The sequence below is a fragment of the Pleurodeles waltl genome, chromosome 5 (genome assembly GCF_031143425.1).
Source record: "Pleurodeles waltl isolate 20211129_DDA chromosome 5, aPleWal1.hap1.20221129, whole genome shotgun sequence".
Lineage (NCBI taxonomy): Eukaryota > Metazoa > Chordata > Amphibia > Caudata > Salamandridae > Pleurodeles > Pleurodeles waltl.
Genome location: NC_090444.1, coordinates 793,442,784 through 793,462,428, shown reverse-complemented (window position 1 = coordinate 793,462,428; position 19,645 = coordinate 793,442,784). Strand labels below are relative to the sequence as shown.

Sequence of the window (19,645 nt, the reverse complement as noted above, 5' to 3'; positions counted from 1 at the left end):
TGAAATACACACACCTGATACAGATACACACACCACACCCGCACACCCAATCCAATATAAAACACACACCCACAACCCCTTACAACCAAAATTCAGAAAGAAGGCCAGAGAACGAGACTACCTAACACAACACCAGCATCCACAGACACACAACACCATCAATCATACAACACCCACGCACCTCAAACAACACACACCAACACATCCCCTCACAGACCACAACAGACACCACCTCACACATCACCCACACCACATCATGGCACCTAAAAGACACCCCAGGTTCTCTGAGGAGGAGCTCAGGGTCATGGTGGAGGAAATCGTCTGGGTGGAGCCACAGCTATTCGGATCACAGGTGCAGCAGACATCCGTTGCAAGGAAGATGGAGCTATGGCGCAGAATTGTCGACAGGGTTTACGCAGTGGGACAGCAGCTAAGAACACGGTATGACATCAGAAAGAGGTGGAATGACCTACGGGGGAAGGTACGTTCCGTGGTATCCAGACACCAGACTGCTGTACAGAGGACTGGCGGTGGACCCCTACCTCCTCCCCCACAACTAACAACATGGGAGGAGCAAGTCTTGGCGACCATGCATCCTGAGGGCCTCGCAGGAGCAGCAGGATGACTGGACTCTGGTAAGGCAAATCTTACTTTATCCCCCCCACCCTACCTGCATGCCAGTCATACTCCCACCCTCACCCTCACACCCATCACCGTAACAACCCACAGATACCCCACTACCACAACCCACACATCCCGAAATCAAGCCCTACATGTAACACCAATGCATGGACACTCATCACCAAGCATGTCCAGAAGAGAGAGACTCACTCAAAATCACCTATCACACAAGGGCCACAGCAATAATGCAAGCACAGGAGTAGAGGGTCACTCACCCATTGCACAAGATGGCACACACAGATACAATAACTATGCATTTACACCCCAACAGGACCCTTACCCAACGTCACCGGACAGGAGGTGCCAGACATATCCAGTCCCCAACAGAAGAGGCCCACAGTGACGACAGCATCTCTGCACGCCTTGTTCAAGATGACCAGCACGGCCCATCAAGGACCTCGAGGCAGTCGGTTCCCCTGACACAGTCACAAACCACCACTGAACCTCTCCCCTCAGGAAACACCAGCACAGCACCCACCCAGCAAGCCCATCCCTCTGTCCCCAGGACACGTCAATCAGCAGTGTGTCCACCACTACAGGGACCCCAGGCCACACCACTAACACAGGACGATCAGGGACCTGGGGACAGTGGCAGTGGGCACACGGTTCAGGGGACAGAGGCACAGGATAACAGGGAAGCTGGGAGGACTGCTGTGCGACAGAGGGAGGACAGGCCCAGGGAACCCACTCTCCACGAGGCACTCTCCAACATCATGGGAGCTTACCACCAATCCCAGGAGACCATGGGCACGGTACTGGCCAAGTTTCAGGAGACCCAGCGGCTGCAGGAGGAACACTACCTCGGGATCAGGGAGGACTTGAAGACCATCAACACCACCCTGGTCACCATTGCAGGGGTGCTGGCAGACCTTCTCAACACCAGGAGGGACACAGTGGCACACCAACGGGCCCCTGACACTAGCTTGGACGATGAACAGCCCTCCACCTCCGCTGGCGCTAGTGGACAGGAGGCACTGCCACAGGAACAGGCCATCAGCACCCCACCCCCTGCAGATGGAGAACCACCCCGCAAACAGTCCCTGAGATCCAGGAACAAGCCAGAGAACACTGCCAAGACCCCACCAGGAAATAAGACCCCCCTGAATGTCACCCTTCTGTCCCACTTTGTCACCCTGTCCACCTTAAACTGCCATTGCTCCACTTCCTATGCCCCATTGGACAATGCACCTGTGAAACAAATAGACTGGAATCTGCCATGTACATTACTACACCATCACCCCAGCCCATTTCACACACCCCTCCACTTATGTGCACAGAAATAAACACACTTCAATCACAAAACAAGCTGGAGTCTGTCTGTGCTTTCACAAATTTGTAATTGCAAAACCTCTGGAATATAGCAATGTCAATGTACTTGTTCACATACCAGTATAACACAGCTGTAGGCCAGCAGTAAACATAGAATAGGGCACAAAGTGGGACCCAGATCTGTGAAATGGAAAGGCAAAGTAACAAGTCAGGGTCCATACACAGAGTGAAAATGACAGACGTATGCTAGCTCCAACAATAGTATGAGATGTGGGAAACAGTGACATCTTCTTACCTGTGTCTCCATGGAAGTATTGCATGATGATGTTGTTTCGGTTGTCGACATCTTCTTCTGCCTCCTCTTCTTCACTGTCCACAGCTGCCACAAGACCACCATCTGGCCCATCCTCATGCAGAAAAGGCACCGGGCGTTGCAAAGCCAGGTTGTGCAGCATACAGCAGGCCACGATTATCTGGTACACCTTATTCGGTGAGTAGTATGGGGAGCCATCTGTCAGATGGAGGCACCGGAATCTGGCCTTCAGGAAGCTGAAGGTGCGTTCTATAATCCTCCTAGTACGGCCATGTGCCTCATTGTAGCATTCCTCTGCCCTTGTCCTGGGATTCCTCACTGGGGTCGGTAGCCATGACAGGTTGGGGTAACCAGATTCACCTGCAAATGTCGAGGGAGAACTGTTAGGCACACACTAACCTTAGGGACAACCCCAGACACCTATGTCAACTGTGTGGGACCTTGGCCTCGCCTATTAGCCACAACCAGTGCCTCTGGAGTTTCCCCATCACATAAGGGATGCTGCTATTCCTCAAAATGTAAGCGTCATGCACGAAGCCAGGATACTTGGCATTCACATGGGAGATGTACTGGTCTGCCAAACACACCATCTGCACATTCATCGAATGGTAGCTTTTCCAGTTTCTGCACACCTGTTCATTCCTGCGGGGGGGGGGACGACAAATGCCACATGTGTACCATCAATGGCACCAATGATGTTGGGGATATGTCCCAGGGCATAGAAGTCACCTTTCACTGTGGGCAAATCCTCCACTTGAGGGAAAACGATGTAGCTGTGCATGTGTTTCAGCAGGGCAGATAACACTCTGGACAATATGTTGGCTGGGACCTCTCCAATGCCATGGCCACTGTTGTTTGAAAAGACCTACTGGCAAGGAAATGGAGTACAGACAGAACCTGCACTAGAGGGGGGATTCCTGTGGGATGGCGGATAGCTGATATCAGGTCTGGCTCCAACTGGGCACACAGTTCCATGATTGTTTCTCGATCAAGTCTTTGTGATTACGATGTGTCTCTCTTCCATTGTCGACAGGTCCACCAGGGGTCTGTACACCGGAGGATGCCGCCATCTCATCACCTGCCCCAGCAGACGTGCCCTATGGCGGAGAACAGCGAGCAGAGGGTCATCCAACACTGAGGTATCACAATGTGTTATTTTCTGAAACTTTGGTAAATCACAATGTGCCGGTATTTGTCTGTATTCCCGGCCTAGATAGGTGTGATGCAGTTTTTATCCATCCCATGTGGCCCCCTGAAATGGTGGCTGCCTGACCTGTAAGGTGGGACAAGGGGAAATGAGGTAACTGCGCTGGTTTTGTACACCATCGCAGTGGGCAGTCGAAGACCTCAGCGCAATTCAGCATTGGTTACCATTGGGCCCTATGGGTCCTAGGAGCCAATGACGATGTACGCCGGCGGTGACGGTACGCACCGCCGCAGACATGACCGCCATTTTCTTACTGTTCCCTCACTTGATACCTGACCTTCAACAGGAGAGGACCTACACTGCAAGTGCTGCTGTGACCTGTGTCTGGTAGTGACGATGGCTACAGTGTCTGGGGAAAGGGCCCCTGCCTTCACTTCGGAGGAGTTGGAGAAACTGGTGGATGGGGTCCTCCCCCAGTACCTGCAACTGTACAGTCCTCCAGACAAACAGGTGAGTACACTGTGAGCATGGTGGATGGCACCGGAGTGTATGGAGTGTCGTGGATGGGGGAGGGGGGACAGGCCAGCATGTCAGGATTGTGTGTGTATGTATGGCAAGGCCAGTGTGGGAGGTGTTTGGCAATGTGTGAGATTATATGTACGGGCCAGAAACATCCATTTTTACATCACTTTTCCTCTAGGTCAGCGCCCACCAGAAGAAGGGTATTTGGCGTGCCATCGCCAAGGATGTACGGACCCTGGGGGTTTACCATAGACAGAGAACCCACTGCCATAAAGGATGGGAGGACCTGCGCCGCTGGAGCAAAAAGACAGCGGAGGCCCAGCTGGGGATGGCCTCCCAACGTGGAAGGGGTGCCCGTCGCACCATGACCCCCCTGATGTACCGGATCCTGGCGGTGGCCTATCTGGAGTTGGATGGGCGCTTGAGGGCATCACAGCAGCCACAAGGGGGTGAGTACACTCTCATTCACCTGACTGCGCGCATTACGAGGTGTCTGGGTGGGTGAGGTGGGCTGTGGGTTCCCCTAGGCCAGGGTGAACTTGGTAGGCAAGGTCCCTTGTTAGGCAGGCTCAGTGGCACCCCAACCCCACTAGTGGTAATAGCCATCTACACCTAGTCAGGCTCCTGTGACTTCCAGGTGTGCAGCAATTGGGCTTAGGTCTCGTACCCCATGGGCATGTAAATTTGCTAGGAACTGTTAGTGCATGGCTTAGTGCAGAGGGCTGCTCCCTGTGTGTTGTGTCCGCCAACGGTAGTGGTGTTGCATGCACTGAACATGTTTTTCTTTTGTCTTTCCCCCCCTTTTTGTTTTGTCTCCCTGTTCTTGTGTGCAATAGCATCATCTAGCGGAGGAGCAGTGGCACTGGAGCAGGAGGGAGCTGCAACCCACTTGGCCCTGGAGGGTGAAGCAACGGAGTCTGAAGCCACCAGTGGGACAGAGGGCGAGGAGAGCTCCACGGCGGGGACAGGAGCATACACCAGTGACAGCGGCGACTCCTCTGATGGGAGCTCCCTTGCGGTGGCGGGCACCTCTGTGCCCACCACATCAACAGGTATAGCCACCAGTCCCCCCTACCAGCACCGCCCTCCCAGCAGCCCCTCAGTGTATGTCCCGTGCCTGCTCACCCAGGAGGGTGGGCATCTCCTTCGCCCCTGGCACCTCAGCCCCTGCCCCAGTCAGCCATGCTGCCCTCAGTGAGGAGGCTATTGACCCCCTGAGATCCCTCACTGTTGGGCAATCTACCATTTTGAATGCCATCCAGGGTGTTGAGAGGCATTTGCAATAAACAAATGCATACCTGGAGGGCATTCATTCTGGGCAGGCCGCCCAACAGAGAGCACTTCAGGCTCTGGCCTCAGCACTGATGGCAGCCATTGTCCCTGTGTCCAGCCTCCCCCCTCCAACTTCCTCCACCCAGATCCAATCCCCTGTACCTCAGCCTATCCCAAGCACACCATCAGACCAGCATGCACACTCATCAACACACAAGAGTGGACATGGCAAACATAAGCACCACACATCCCACAAGCACTCACACAAGCACCACACCCATGCAGACACTGCAACATCCACTGCCTCCACTGTGTCCCCCTCCTCCACGTCCTCCTCCTCCCTCCCTGTCTCGTCTCCACTCACACCTGCATGTACTACATCCTCAGCCACTACCGCTCACGTGCAATCACCACCTCCACTACCATTCACACATCCCCAGTGTCCTCTCCCAGTGTGTCTGTGAGCCCTCCTCCCAAAGTACACAAACGCATGCACACACCCATCCAACAGCCATCCACCTCACAACAGCCTCCGGCCCATGCACCTACACCCAAATTCAGCACACATACACCTCCTACAACCACTTCCTCTTCCTCCACTCCCAAACCCCCTCCATCTTCTCGTCCCAGTGTGTCTAAAAAACCTTTCCTGACAAACTTTGACCTCTTCCCTTCACCTCCCCCCCATTCTTGCCCTAGGGCCAGGCTTTCCAGGTCCCAGCCTAGCACCTCAGCCACCAAATCCACAGGCACAGTGGTGCCAGCAACTGTGGGGTCATCGAGTGCGCCACCCATCAGGGCTGCCAGTGTGCCAAGTAGACAGGGCAAGGACATTCTGCCACCTGCCAAGGAGAAGAAGGTGCCCACATCCCAGAGGGAGAAGCCACACCTACAAGCCACCAAGGGCTCTGCCAAAACAAAAGGTGACAGTGGCAAGACACCTGCGGCACCATCAAAGGTGGGGAAGGGACAAAAGCAGAAGAGCAGGTCAGGACAGGGCACTGTGGCATGGACTGAGGGACTAATGTCACCCCTTCTGTCCACGACTACAACAACCTGTACGGCGGTGAACACTGCAACCTGCACTGCCACCTGCACCGCCACCTGCACAGCCACCTGCACAGCCACTGGCACGTCTGCAGCCTCAGCAACAGTCCCCAGCATCTTCCCCAGTGAGCAGCCGTCCGAGGCTGCAGGAGACGTCCTGCTGTGTCCCTCAACAGGTGCTAACACATGCACCACCGCCAGCACCGCCGCCACAGACACCGCCGCAAACACCGCCACCAGCCCCGCGATGTGCTCGGACAGTGGCACCACCGCTGACATGGCTACCATCCCCAGTGGTCAGTCGTCCGAGGCTGGAGGAGATTTCCTGGACCCTGCCCAGCTTCCATGAGGCATGACTTCCATCACGGTTTGCACCTGCAGGTGGAAGGCGAAGCCGCAGCAGTGTGGGGTATGTCTCTGCCTCCATGGCGTATCATGCTACCTGTTCCTAGGCAATCTCGTGGCACACACACCCAGGTGAGGGAATGGGACTGGCCGCACTGCATGTGGAGAACTCTGGGCACAATGCCCCCTCCAGAACCAGTGGAGAATCACATCTACTACCTCAGTCCTTGGCAGGATGAAGCACTCTGGGCACAAGCCCCCCTCCAGAACCAGTGGAGAATCACATCCACTACCTCAGTCCTAGGCAGAATGAAGCACTCTGGGCACAAGGCCCCCTCCAGAACCAGTGGAGACTGTTGCCCACTTGAGAGACTGTGGCTTTGCACTCCCCAGGATAAAGCAGTGGGCAAACCACCCACTGGAAAGACTTGAGAGATTGTGGCTTTGCACTCCCTCCCCAGGATACAGCAGTGGGCAAACCACCTACTGGAAAGACTTGAGACTGTGGCTTTGCACTCCCCAGGATACAGCAATGGGCATGGAGCCCCCTTGTGAAGCAGTGGTGTTGTGCGTTCATTCGGCTAAGGTGCCCCCCTTCCCTTCCTCCTGAGGTGCCCGTTTATTTTCGATCTGATGCCCCTGCAGTGTTCTCTCCGTTTCGAGTCAGGTATCTTGTGTGGGCTTCGCCCATGCATTTTGGGACCACTGGTCCACGGACAATGATTGGTACACTATCTGGACTTGTGTAGTTGGTGTACATATTTGTATATACTGAATTTTGAACTTTCACTATCAGATTTTTCATGATTACAATCATTACAATCTTTTAATTTTGTCCTTGCGTTCTTCCAGGGGGTGAGGAGTGTATATGTAATGTTGCTGCATGTATTTGTGTGTATGGTGTTGTGGGTGAGGGTGGGGGTATTGTGTGTTGCGTGTATGTGTCACTCTCTTTTCCCTCACCCTCTCCCCTGTGTTGTAGGTGCAGTACTCACCGTGGTCGTCGACTGCATCTGTCCTGCTCCTGATAGAGCAGGAGGAAGACCAGCATGGGCAGGACCTGTAGTTCGGGCTCCATGGCATCCTGGTTCCTCGCTGGGTGTCGAGAGGTGAGTGGTTTCCCTTCTGTGTACTGTTTCTGCCGTGCTTTTGATAGCGTTGGTTCCACCCCGGAAAAGGCGGCGGATAGGCCTGTTATATGGTGGGCGGTACTTTGTCCTCCGCCTGTCTGCTGGCGGTTACCACCGTGGTGTTTGTTTCTACCGCCGTGGCGGTCGGAGTGTTAAAGTGGCTGTCTATGTTGGCGGTTTCCGCCATGGTCGTGATTCAATTTTTTTTCCTGACGGCCTGATGGTGGTTTTACCGCTGCTTTACCACTGTCCGCCAGGGTTGTAATGAGGGCCATAGTATCCAACATGATGAAGGTGCATGAAATACCTGAACAGTGCCATACAGACTTCAAACTTGAGCGACTTGAGAATAATCCACCTATTAGGAAGTTTCATGACCCAATGAAAACAAACAAACTAAAAACCTTCACTAACATGTCCAAGAAGAAGACAGTGAACAGCAATGGCAGGACCATCATCATGATAGCAGACAAAGCACTATTTGGTCGAATCATTGTGACAGCACAAAATCAGAACCTTCAAACAGCAGGTGTATTCTTTCATCCCTTAGGGCCTTTACTATGGGCTTTAGCAACTCCAGAAGGTTTGTTGTGAAAGACAAACAAAGCAGTTTTAGCAACATCCTTGCAGAAAAACTTTACCTCTGCTGAGGAAATACCTGGAAATTTAGCCACGCTGATTGATGGTATGGTTCTTGTTTAGAGAGTAAAAGGAGAGGAATCAAACTTTGAAGAGGGGCTATGTCTGTCTTGGCATGGCTTTGTGGGAAGGAAACAGGAGTCTAAGAATTGATTTTGTGTTTGATACGTACGATGAGTCATCTATTAAGAACAGGGGAAGGACAATTAGAAGGGAAGAACACGTGAACCAATTACAGAGCATCTCACCTTCCCAGATTGTCATAGTGGTGGAAATGCCTAAGCAATGTAAAGAATAAAACAAATCCCATTGCATTTCTTGTTAACGAATGATGGAAATCTGAGTATTTTGTAAACCTTGAGAATAAAACACTGTTCCCGAACTGTGAAGATAAATGCTACAAAACCACATCTGAAGGGAGCCAGGAAGTGCCCAATCTTAACACTACACATGAGAAGAAGGTTGTTTGTTGCTGCATGCTGCACGCACTGCTAATGAGGGCTATTATGCAGTAATGATAAGCTCAGATGACACCAATGTATTTATTATGTGTTGGAGATTCCATGACAGAATCATGGCTAAATCATTTCTGAAATGTGGTACTAAAATACGCATGTGAGTCCCTGACATTGAGAAAACAACTTCAACGCTTTGTGAAAATGTTTGTCGAGCTATAATAGGTCTCCATACGTTTACTAGATGGGGCACAGTAAGCGAATTTGAGGGAAAAGGAAAAGTAAGTGCATTCAAAATCCTGTCTGCCAACAGACACACACAGGAAACATTTTTGCAGCACAGACGATTGGGATCTCTCTGAAGAACTAGTGGACAAATTGGAGCAATTCTTGTGCTTGCGGTATGCTCCAAAATCTTCCGTTCATCACGTGAGTGACTTGACATATCACCTATTCTGTTTAAAGAAGGGTGAGAAAAACAGTCATCTTCCACCTTGCAGGAACTGTCTGAAGTAACATGTTAAACGTGTGAATTATCAAGCCTCTATAAGCAAGAGATGTTTCCTGAATGATGCACAGACACCTAGTCCAATTGGGAGAGGGTGGAATCTGGAAAAACAAGAGGGAGCAGAGCAACTGGTAGTGGACTGGATGGAGGGTCGGCCAGCACCTCCGGCAGTGTTAGATCTACTAGCTTGCAACTGCATTAAGAATTACAACTGCCAACATATGTCTGCTGTCTAAATGACCTCAAGTCCACTGACATGTTCAAACTTCCCACCTGTGAAAATCAAACATTACCAGAGAATGATGACACCTATTCAGAAAATGAGAACTACGAATGTGAATGATAAAATTGTGTTTATGTTCACTCATGACATACATTGCCTATGTAAAATATGAAAACTATTTTAAATTGTAAATGAAAAATGTGCATATAATCTATATCAATATATTAGGATATAATGAAGTTGTATCATTTTAAGGACTATATTATTATTACTATTAATAATCAATTATTTTTAAATTATATTGAATTCAACCAAACTGGTGGAATCAGATTTATTTTCCACATATTATGATGAATTTGTAGGTAATTTATCAGAAATATGAAAAACATTATTTTTTTCAGCCATGGCTGCTAATCCAATAATATCAGACAAAAAGGTAAAGAGTGATGACTTTCTATCACATATGTTCCACCTCTGGGCATCCACACCTTGCTAAAAAAATAATAATGTTAGAACACCTCCTCCCCTGAGTGGTACACCAATGGCCAAAGTGTTGGGTCCTGGCTCATGGCGTAAAAGGCATTGGTGACTGGCAACACTGGTAAAGCAAAAACATAACAACAGAGGACACTACTGAAGAGGGTGCTGGAGATGGTAGCATCAGAACCCCATGAAGAGTACAACTTACAACAGGTCTTTCAACCCAGAAGGATTGAGGAGCAAGGAGGGTGCCCTAAATGCACTGACAGGATATTGACAATATTTTCTTTGAGCATCCTCAACTGGAGCCCCAAAAAACATGAGTTGCAGAACCTTATTCACCTCAAAACTGGAAATGTTTAAATATGGGTGCTTCAAAAGTATAGGTCCTTTAATCCAACAAAAAAATGAAAATTGTGGGTCGCATTCACGGGCACAGGATCAAAAACCAGAGAACAACAATTTCATCGACTCCAGGCTGATTCATCTCCCATTCGTAACTGTCGACCAGGAACGCTCGAAAAAGAAATAACAGTGTTTTGAATGGTGCAAGGCTTCAATTTTGAAATGCCTATGCACAAATCAGGCATTGAATTGTTAGATTTATATCTAGCCTGAATAATTTTCTTAGTGAGAGTACTGAGAAAGATCATCGAAACCCAGAAGACAGTCTTGAATCACAGCTTTAGCAGCAATTTTGATAACCACCTTAGTAATTATTATTGCCCCATTTCATTGCCATAGCAAGCATTATAATCTTAGATCCAACTTCCTAATTTCTATGTCTGCAGTACGCCATAACCTTTTAATTGTACAAAAAGTATTTGTATAAAATACTTATAAGAACTTTCAGCCTGCCCTCTTCTTCCATTAGTCTGTTATTGTGTCACTCACATTTTTATTCCGTCTGCTACAGCATACCATATGTGGCAATGGGTCAGCCACTGGCTAATGCCTGTAAGTGATGGCATTATGCCCTTTCAGAAGGAGCACATCAGTACACAAAGTGGACCCCTTCAGAGCCAGAAACAGCTATGGCAATGTGTGCTTTTTGAGACCAAAACGTTTTTACTTTTAGCATTTTATTTTTGGTGAGTGCGTTCAACAACAAAACTTTTAAAAAAGGAGAAACCAAAACATGCATTGCTAAGCCAAAAAGCTGACAATAAGTGCCAGACCTCATGGTTTTGCCAATGATGGCTTTATTTTCATCCAAGCTTCCTAAGGGATTGACACGGAATAATACCAGTTCTCATTGCGTATCTCAGTTCATCTATCTTGTCAAATAGCAGCACCGAAATGGTTGCCCTTGATGCCTTCTGAAGCAGGCCAGAAGTCACAAGATCACAGAATTATTCGTAGTGGAAGTTTAAAGTTTCACTATTCATCTGGGCCAAGATACAGTCCAATATTTCAGTTGTCCAGCAATTAAATTAATCCAATGTTTTTCTTCTCAATAGCTGGCAATTGTTTTTTTTTTTTTTACATGTTTCCCAAATCCAATCACATATTTCATATTCTGTTCATTACCACTTTCATCTCTATCAGAATCTATTTCTCATCCTAATGAGAAGGCTCAAGCCTCATTCTGAATTTTAACATCAAATTGTTCCCTCTTCAGTCACAGTCATTCACATTGTATTGTGGAAATTTGTATCTTGCATGTCTCCATCTGTTTGCGGTTTCTCATCTTTTCCTGATTAATGTATTCTCATTCTCTGTTCTATTCCACTCCCAAACCCATCTGCACATTTGTTTTGTTTAACAAACCAATATTTGTTTTAGAAAATAAAGCACACGACCCATAGAGCATGAACATGTTTTAGAGGTCTGTATTGGTGTTTTGTGTCTCTCTCTCTAAAGGATACTGTTATGTGTTTTGCAGCTCTATTGTGGTTTTGAAAGACATGCCCATCTGAGTAGGAGTTTCCGACAAATCTTGACTTAATTCATCACTTAAGCTATCTTTCTCTGCCCATGTGTGCATGTAATCTGCAGTTGGATTTCCTGAACTTTATGAGATCTTGTTTCTTATCCATGCATTTGAGGATTATTCTTAGACTTTTCTGTTTTCAGTGTTTATTTCTTGTGGATTTCAGTAGTGGTTTCTAAACCTTTTGAAATTAATGCCTTTTGGTGCTTATTTGGCTACCTAACCCCCAAAATAGACAAAACACTGTTTGTTTCCACTGTTATAAAGCACATATTTAATTTAAAGGAGAAGAAACTCGGAATGTGAAATGTGTTCCCATTGGCAGCATCTCCAATGGACTCCTGATAGACTGTTTAAAGCAAAGAACATCTGGGTATTGCACTCTTACACTTGCATCTCATTACCCTCTCTCATCACATTACCTCATACTCAGTGGCAGGACTCTGGGTTTACAGGACTATTCATGGAATTATAAAGTATGATTACTATATTCAGATGTTTCAGTACACAAATTCTTGGACATGGTTGGGGGATCATTCACCTACTCCTTCTTGAATTTTATGACATTGGAGGGGAGGTCAACCCTGTCAAAAGCATAGGCTCTGTGAAGCATTTTATCCTTCTGAATTACACCGCATTAGTTTGTAGCCCTGCATGCTCAGGCACCTGAAACCTGATGTTTCAAGCATGCTCGCCACTACTTTTCGGCACTCTTTGTCTGACTGTATTAAGGTGATGCTTCAATTGTGTGGACATTTATTAAAGTCAGTTCTGACCTTTTGCTGCTAACATTGTAATTATGGGCTTAGAAGCCCCAGCAGCAAAGTGCAGTTGGCTAAAAAGCCAGCATTAGCTGAAGACATCACAAATAACAATGGTATACCATGCAGCAGCGAATTCTGTTAGCATGTGGTCAATCTTGTGTCATGTTTTCACCACTATTGCATGTACGTGGTGACAGAGCTCTTTTCACAAGTAGCTTTTGCTATAACTCGCCTTGAACGTTTAAGGCCTGGGGTGCTTGGCAGGTGACCTGCTATCAATACTGACTTGCTAGAAAAAGGGGCTGATGTATCAGAGTTTTACCCACTCTGGGTCTATGAATAACTGTGATAGTACACATTGGCTAAAGTTCTTATGAGCCAGCCTTTTCACCAGTCAGTGACATAATTAAACAATGTCCAAAGATCAAACATGGTTTAATATTCCCAGATTCTCTAGAATGTATAAAATAATTAGATCAGAAATAACATTCTATTAAACCCAGCTCCTTTAATCCAAGCACACAAAACTGAAGCACAAATAAGGAAGAACAAACAATATTTTAGTGGCATCCCTGAACAACAAACCTAAAGCAGAATTAGACCAGTCTAACTACAACATAGTATAACAAAGTTGCATTGTGTTCATCCCTTCCAGAAGGGAAAAGAAAACGGTCCATTCTCTCACTTTCCCCTTTTGAATGGAATTTTAGTTTGTGGTTGTGCAGAGGTGTTTATATTTATACATTTATTGACGGCTGTTTCACTTTTGTAGGCATGTAATCAGTTATAATAGATTTAAAACTAAAACAGGATAGCCTAATTATACTGCTGTGTGCTTTACATTTTTCAGTACATATGATATGAAAAAGATGGGTGAACCATATACATCAAGCATCACAAATGTCAATTCATAAATCCCTTTATTTAAAATATTGAGAGCACTGCATTACATATATTCAGTGTATTCCAAGACCGTAGGTAATGTACTTTCGATCTAACAATGCTTTAAAGTAGACAGTGTTTTATCAAGCAGACCAAAAGCATAATCAGCAGTAATGAGTAAAATGGTATGAAATATGACACACTGTTTAGCTTCATCGCACAAATGGTTTGCAAAAAAGTAAAAAAGTGTTTTAAACAGATTTTTTAAAACACTCACACATGGTTAAATGGTAGCTCAAGAAAAGTTTTAAAATGACCATTGAAAGTTCTGTTGGCATATTATGCCTACCAGCTTCTTACAGCATGTTAGACAGAACTAAATCTGCGTGTTAATAGACCATATAAAATCAATATTTGTGAATCGAATTTAAAATGTTGGCAAACAAGCAGGTCGGTCAGAGCTCAGCTTAACAGCTACCAAATGTGCAAGAGACTACTGCAAGCCCTACAACCAATGGAATGGAAATACCATGAGGCTGCTTCTATAAAGTACACTATCTTTCAGTTTCGTCCTCTTTTCTTCTTTTTATCTATCACAGTCGAACTCCTGCATTTGGAGGCAGAGTGGCACCTCTAGTGCTTAGACCCATTGACAAAGCATCTGCTCAAAAAGTCGAAATATACTCCCAAACGGTTAATCCTAAATTTGGAGCAGATTTTAACTTTTCGTGATTCTAAAATAACTAGAAGATTAATAAAGAATCCCACGCATACTTCAAGAAATGTACGGCAAACATTGATTTCTCGAAATATTCAAATGTGCAAAATGTATGCACACTGAATAAACTTGCACACACAATACCCACGTGATAGGAGCTTCTGCATGTATAAGGTAGATATGAAATGTCCAGTAAGAGGTCATTTATTTTCTCCTCAGAAGGAAACATATTAGTGGATGAAGAAACTCTTCCCAGTCCCATTATGTATTAGTATTCCATGTCCCATCTCATTCTGGCGAAAGGTACTTAATTCTGCCTTTTGTACTGGTGACTATTTCGCTGGATTTCCATGGTGGGAAACTAACAGCAAGAGGTCTGGGCATAGCCACTAAGTTTGGGTGTTCACCTCAAACACGAACACCTACAACTTCACCCCATCCCTAAACTTGTGAATGGAACAATTCCTTGGGCAACGGCGGATTTTCCTCCTTCATAAATCGATCTCATTAAAAAAAAAAACCAAAAAAAAAACAAAAAAACATCAGACCTAGTTCTGTGAAACAGGATGTGGAATTAACCTTTGCAGCAGAGTCTTCTGTTTTAATGCACATATGTATGTATGTGCAACAACATGTGAATTTGGCTTTTCTTTTCTCTAGTAAGTGGTCATTCTGTTTTTCAGCCCAATGCACCCGGACATTACAATTAGTTTCCTTTTTCTCAATTTTCAGTTTACAAAGGGCAATGAATAACAACTTTCTTTATATACAAGTCGATTGTGTATGTCATTTTATGGTATACTGCAAGAGGGCATAGAAGCAGAGTATAACCACCAGCAACCTTTCAGTTTCCTGAAATCTTAACATATTGTCAGTTTTTCTCATTTACTAACTTGAGTCACTTAAGTTATCACCAATACTCTCTTCTCAAGAAAAATATTTTGTATCATTTACAAAAAAGATATTATACCATTTTCACAAATTCACCTGGTGTCAAGCTTGGGATGTTCAATACACAGACATACCAAATTAAGCACACAGTTTCAATGAAGCACTGGCATTCAGAAGTTTGTAACACCTTCATATGTTGGGATAAACAACAACTGCATAAACGTCAAAGCATTTCTACCTTCCTGCGCTGAGCTAATCATAAAAACTTAACACAGTCCTAGAACATGTGTGATCTGTGCCCACCTGCACCAAAGAATGCCCTTCCATCACACTGCCAGCACGTTCACGCTGAAAATTAAAACTACTCATAATAAAACCTAAAATATTTAAAATTACATTATTAAAAATGCTGTTGGACCCACAGGTTACTTTCAGCTCACCAAACATTCGATGGAAACGTCCTGCGTTTCCTAAACTTAGTCATTTTATCAACATATGACCAGTAAAGTTGCCACTAGCTACACAAGAACAGCACTGCATCTCTACCAACGGAGGCTGGCAGCTTGGCATACCTCTCTTGGCTCATTTGGAATTATGCACTTAGTGCTTGTAAAAGATGCCAACAAGCCAGCTCAGAATCATGTTCTCCAAGCACCCAAAAAAACAGGGCCCAAACTGCTAAAAAAAATAATATTACATGTTTCTGAAATAAAAATAATAAATACCTTTAAAAAACACGTAGGTTGTATTTTTGGACCTATGGAGATTTCAGATGTGCAAATTACATAACTCAAATTTACATTTCGTCAAACCAAAAAAAAAGTGCGTATGCACCAAAAAAATGTCAGCCAATAGATTAACCTTTTTTTAAAATATTATTTTACCCTTTCTCAAATATATACTTGCTCATTTGAGAAACGATGGATACTTGCTTTTTACAACTGAAAGAAAAGCACAATCTTTGTAGCAAATATGTGGCAGTAAAAGCTTTCTCAGGGAAAGCTTTTTCTCCAAGCCCTTTTCTTTGGCTAGCAACAAACTATCTATGCCCCGACCGTTCCTGCCCAACCGGGGACCTGACCAGTCTGCTCTTGGTGTGCATTTACTGCACCTGCAGAAGAAGCAACCATCTTTAGCAAAAAGCGTTAAAACATTCCATTATCATTTCCTTTTTTCATGTGAAGGAGAGAGATGATCAGTTTAACACAATCTTGTCCACTGCAGACGAGTCTCCAGTTCTGCTCGCATGAGTTTGCCTCGGGTGTGGTTGCACCGATTGCTCAGTACGTGTCGGCGCAGCTTCACAATGAAGGTTTCGGGCAATGCAACAAGTTATCTGATGTTGAAATAGAGCATCTTCATCTTCCTGAATTAGTGTTCACAGACCCAACGTGTTTCTGTCCCATGTCTGACAGTTTATTCAAATGTCCACACTTCCACGTCTTGCACTATGAAGTCTTCCTTCTTGGAGAGGGTCTCGTTGTTGAAGGTCTCACAATGTTTGCTGCGGCCATGATACAAATCTGCATCCAACCAAAGACCAAATCCTCCACTGTAGGGAATGAGAATGTAGACCAACACGTTACACATTGCTGCTAATTATTATCAGCCATTAATTCACTTTCAACAAGCAATGCAATCAAATTGAGCATCATAGGTGCGAAAGCACGCTGAGTGAATGTTGGATTACTAAGTGACTGAGTAAAAGTCAGCAAAAGTGCTGGGGAATGGGAGTGACAATGTGACCAAAGACGGGCCCCACAGAGCAAGCGACTACTCTTGAAATTAACCTGTAAATACAATTAAAGTAATATTGGAAGGGAAGATATGCCTCATGTCTCACATCACAAGAGGACTGGAAAAGTACTCAGTGATTAAACTTGGAAGGTAGCACTTGGTGGCCAGTGCACATGCTTCTGGACTCTTACTCACATACCAGTGAAAACAGTGCTTCCAAGCAAGCATGCACACACAACAGCTACACTCAGCTGCAACTCTACCACAATCCTTGCTACCCCACCAAGTGGCAAAATGAAAATGGACATGCACACAATGCTACTGTCCACCCCCTTCCGTCCAATTCACTTAGGGAACTACCTAGCAGAACAGCAATAGAAAGGTTTCCTGCCCACCAGACCATAGGGACAACAACCAAGGAAGCATAAAACCTATGGTTATGTATAGCTACCATTGGAAGATATTAGTGTAAGTAACTGGATAGAAATCCAGTTATGCACGGCTATGAGGTAACAGTGGGAAACAAAATAAACTTGCTTCTCACTATTAAGTACCCTGGGGAAGTGCTGGCATCCCCTGTTTTGCTACCTCATCCTGGTACGTGAAGAGCGGAGTGAGGCGGGGAACGGTGGTTGTCTGTGTCATCCACTGCCTTCTGTCTCTCCTAGGTCCCCATAGGCCAAGGGAAGCAAACGGGCAGAGAGGTGCATGCACCAAGGGTCACAATCCACTATCAGCACTGGCCTTTGTAGACTCATGCTGACAGGGGAGAAAAAGCAGTGTTAACAGCTCTCACAGAAACACTGGTATAGATTTGACCGGGAGGAGGAGCGAAGGCACGAAGGGTGGTAGAGGGGTGGGTGGCAAGAGACAAGATTTGTTTTTATTATTTGTGGGGTTAGAGGGAGAGGGTTGAAGAGAGTGAGGCGAGTGGCAGTACACCATTATTTTCAATTTGTGTGGGTGAGGATTTTAAATTTAGAGGGTGATGGGTATGAGTGTGGCAGGAAGCCGAAAATATTGTTTTCAAATTTTGGGAATGCAGGTCATGTTATGTACGGATCCCCTTTTGCTCCTCTGCCCCGAAGTGGGTGGTGAAAGTTGATCAGACGACTTTTGGGGGAGGGGGGAAGGAGGAGTGGTTAGAGCATATGCAACAAAATTTAAAGATGCATTAAAAGTTAATAACTGATGTTTTTCACCTAAGGGATCAGGGTGACATCACAGACAACTTGTGCTTTGCTCCACTTGTGTATTTGAGGACACTCAGAACCCCTCAGTGAAATACATCCCCGCTATTCACTGTTATCCATATTTATAACCAAGTTAGGTCACAGGGTAAACTCATCCTTACCATCAGGATGAATGATAACTCCTGGGCTGACCAGGCAAAAAGAAAAACCTCAAGAATGTAAGATACAAGTCTTTTTCAGACAAAAAGTAATAAAAAATTAGACGCTATAGTAGTAGATGAGGGAAGTACAGGGTACTATTCGAAAATAAGTAATAACTGGATACGTAATAAATTCACTTTGAATCTAAAAGCAAGACTGCAAGGACAAAACCAGCAAATTATTTTAAAGAGTTAGCAAGAATATTACACATTTAACAACTGTGTCAAGAACAAAAATGCTGTGATATCCATACGTCAGGAAAACAGTCTGACATATAGTACAATACTACTGATACAAAACATGCTCTTGTTTCAAAGAATTGTCAAGATTTCAAGAAATTGCTTTGCTAAAGTTTTGTCCTCACTCCTCAGTACTAGGGCATAGGCATCTATCCTGTGGGCATTTTACGTAGGCGTAGATTAAATGTTGTGCATCTTTGCATGCAGCAGTGCTCTTTGGGTAACATCAGCAATATGTTGATTACAGGAATACCTAGTGAAAAGCAGGATAGGTGCTTAGAACAAGGATACGACCAGGGAGCATGAACAGCCATGGCGGAGGGTCAGCTTTCTTTTTAGGATAATTCTAAGGAAAGCATTAATGCTAGGGCTTAAAGAAGCACAAGGGCAGAAAAGGTAAGCCCAATGCGGGTGCATGATGTAAGCCAGGAGCAGAAGTGGCACGCCCATGGAGGCAGAGGGGCATGGTGTGGAAAGAAAGCAAGGCCAGGGCAGAAGTAAGAGCTTAGGTGGTGCTGTAAGTACACCACCATTACATTGTTTTACCAAACACACAGAACAGTTAGGACTACTTCAGACCCAATTAATCAGACGTGCAGTTTAGGCATGCACTATTGCCCTCCCTGCCAAACAAGGATCCACCAACAGGGTTTACTATAAAGCTCACCGTCTTCTTATTCTTGAGAGGGAAATGGTTATTGAGGGTGTGTATGTTCTAGTGATACATTTCAAGGTGTTAGGCCAACTGGGAATCCGTTCTTAACTCTCATGATGATGCAAATCTGCAAGTGGCCCAGATGGGACCCAGAGAAATAGCTAGTGCTATGAGGTATCACCTCATACACGGTATCTACCTGCATAAAGTTTATTATATAGGGCAGAGATTATGGCATGTGTAGGGATTCCTCACACACAGGCAGAACATAGGACGGAGTTATTGTTTGAATTTACTTTCTGGGATTGTAGGCTCACAGAGGTATCCTGGGGAACAGTGGAGAGAGTATTTACAGAAACACTTGACCAACATATTAGCCATACGCCTAACTTAGCCCTAAA

The 19,645-nt window shown here is 45.6% G+C and overlaps 1 protein-coding gene across 6 annotated transcripts in view; it reads right to left on the bottom strand.

The window, feature by feature from the left end:
* Nucleotides 1–13,631: 13,631 nt before the first annotated feature.
* Nucleotides 13,632–19,645, bottom strand: part of NCOA7 (nuclear receptor coactivator 7) — a 934,107-nt gene continuing 928,093 nt past the window's right edge. For all 6 annotated transcript variants that reach the window (XM_069234813.1, XM_069234809.1, XM_069234810.1 and 3 more), the window contains one exon: nucleotides 13,632–16,771. In XM_069234813.1, the coding sequence (XP_069090914.1) occupies nucleotides 16,636–16,771 (136 nt within the window). In that variant the 3' untranslated portion in view covers nucleotides 13,632–16,635. The remainder of the gene's footprint in view (nucleotides 16,772–19,645) is intronic.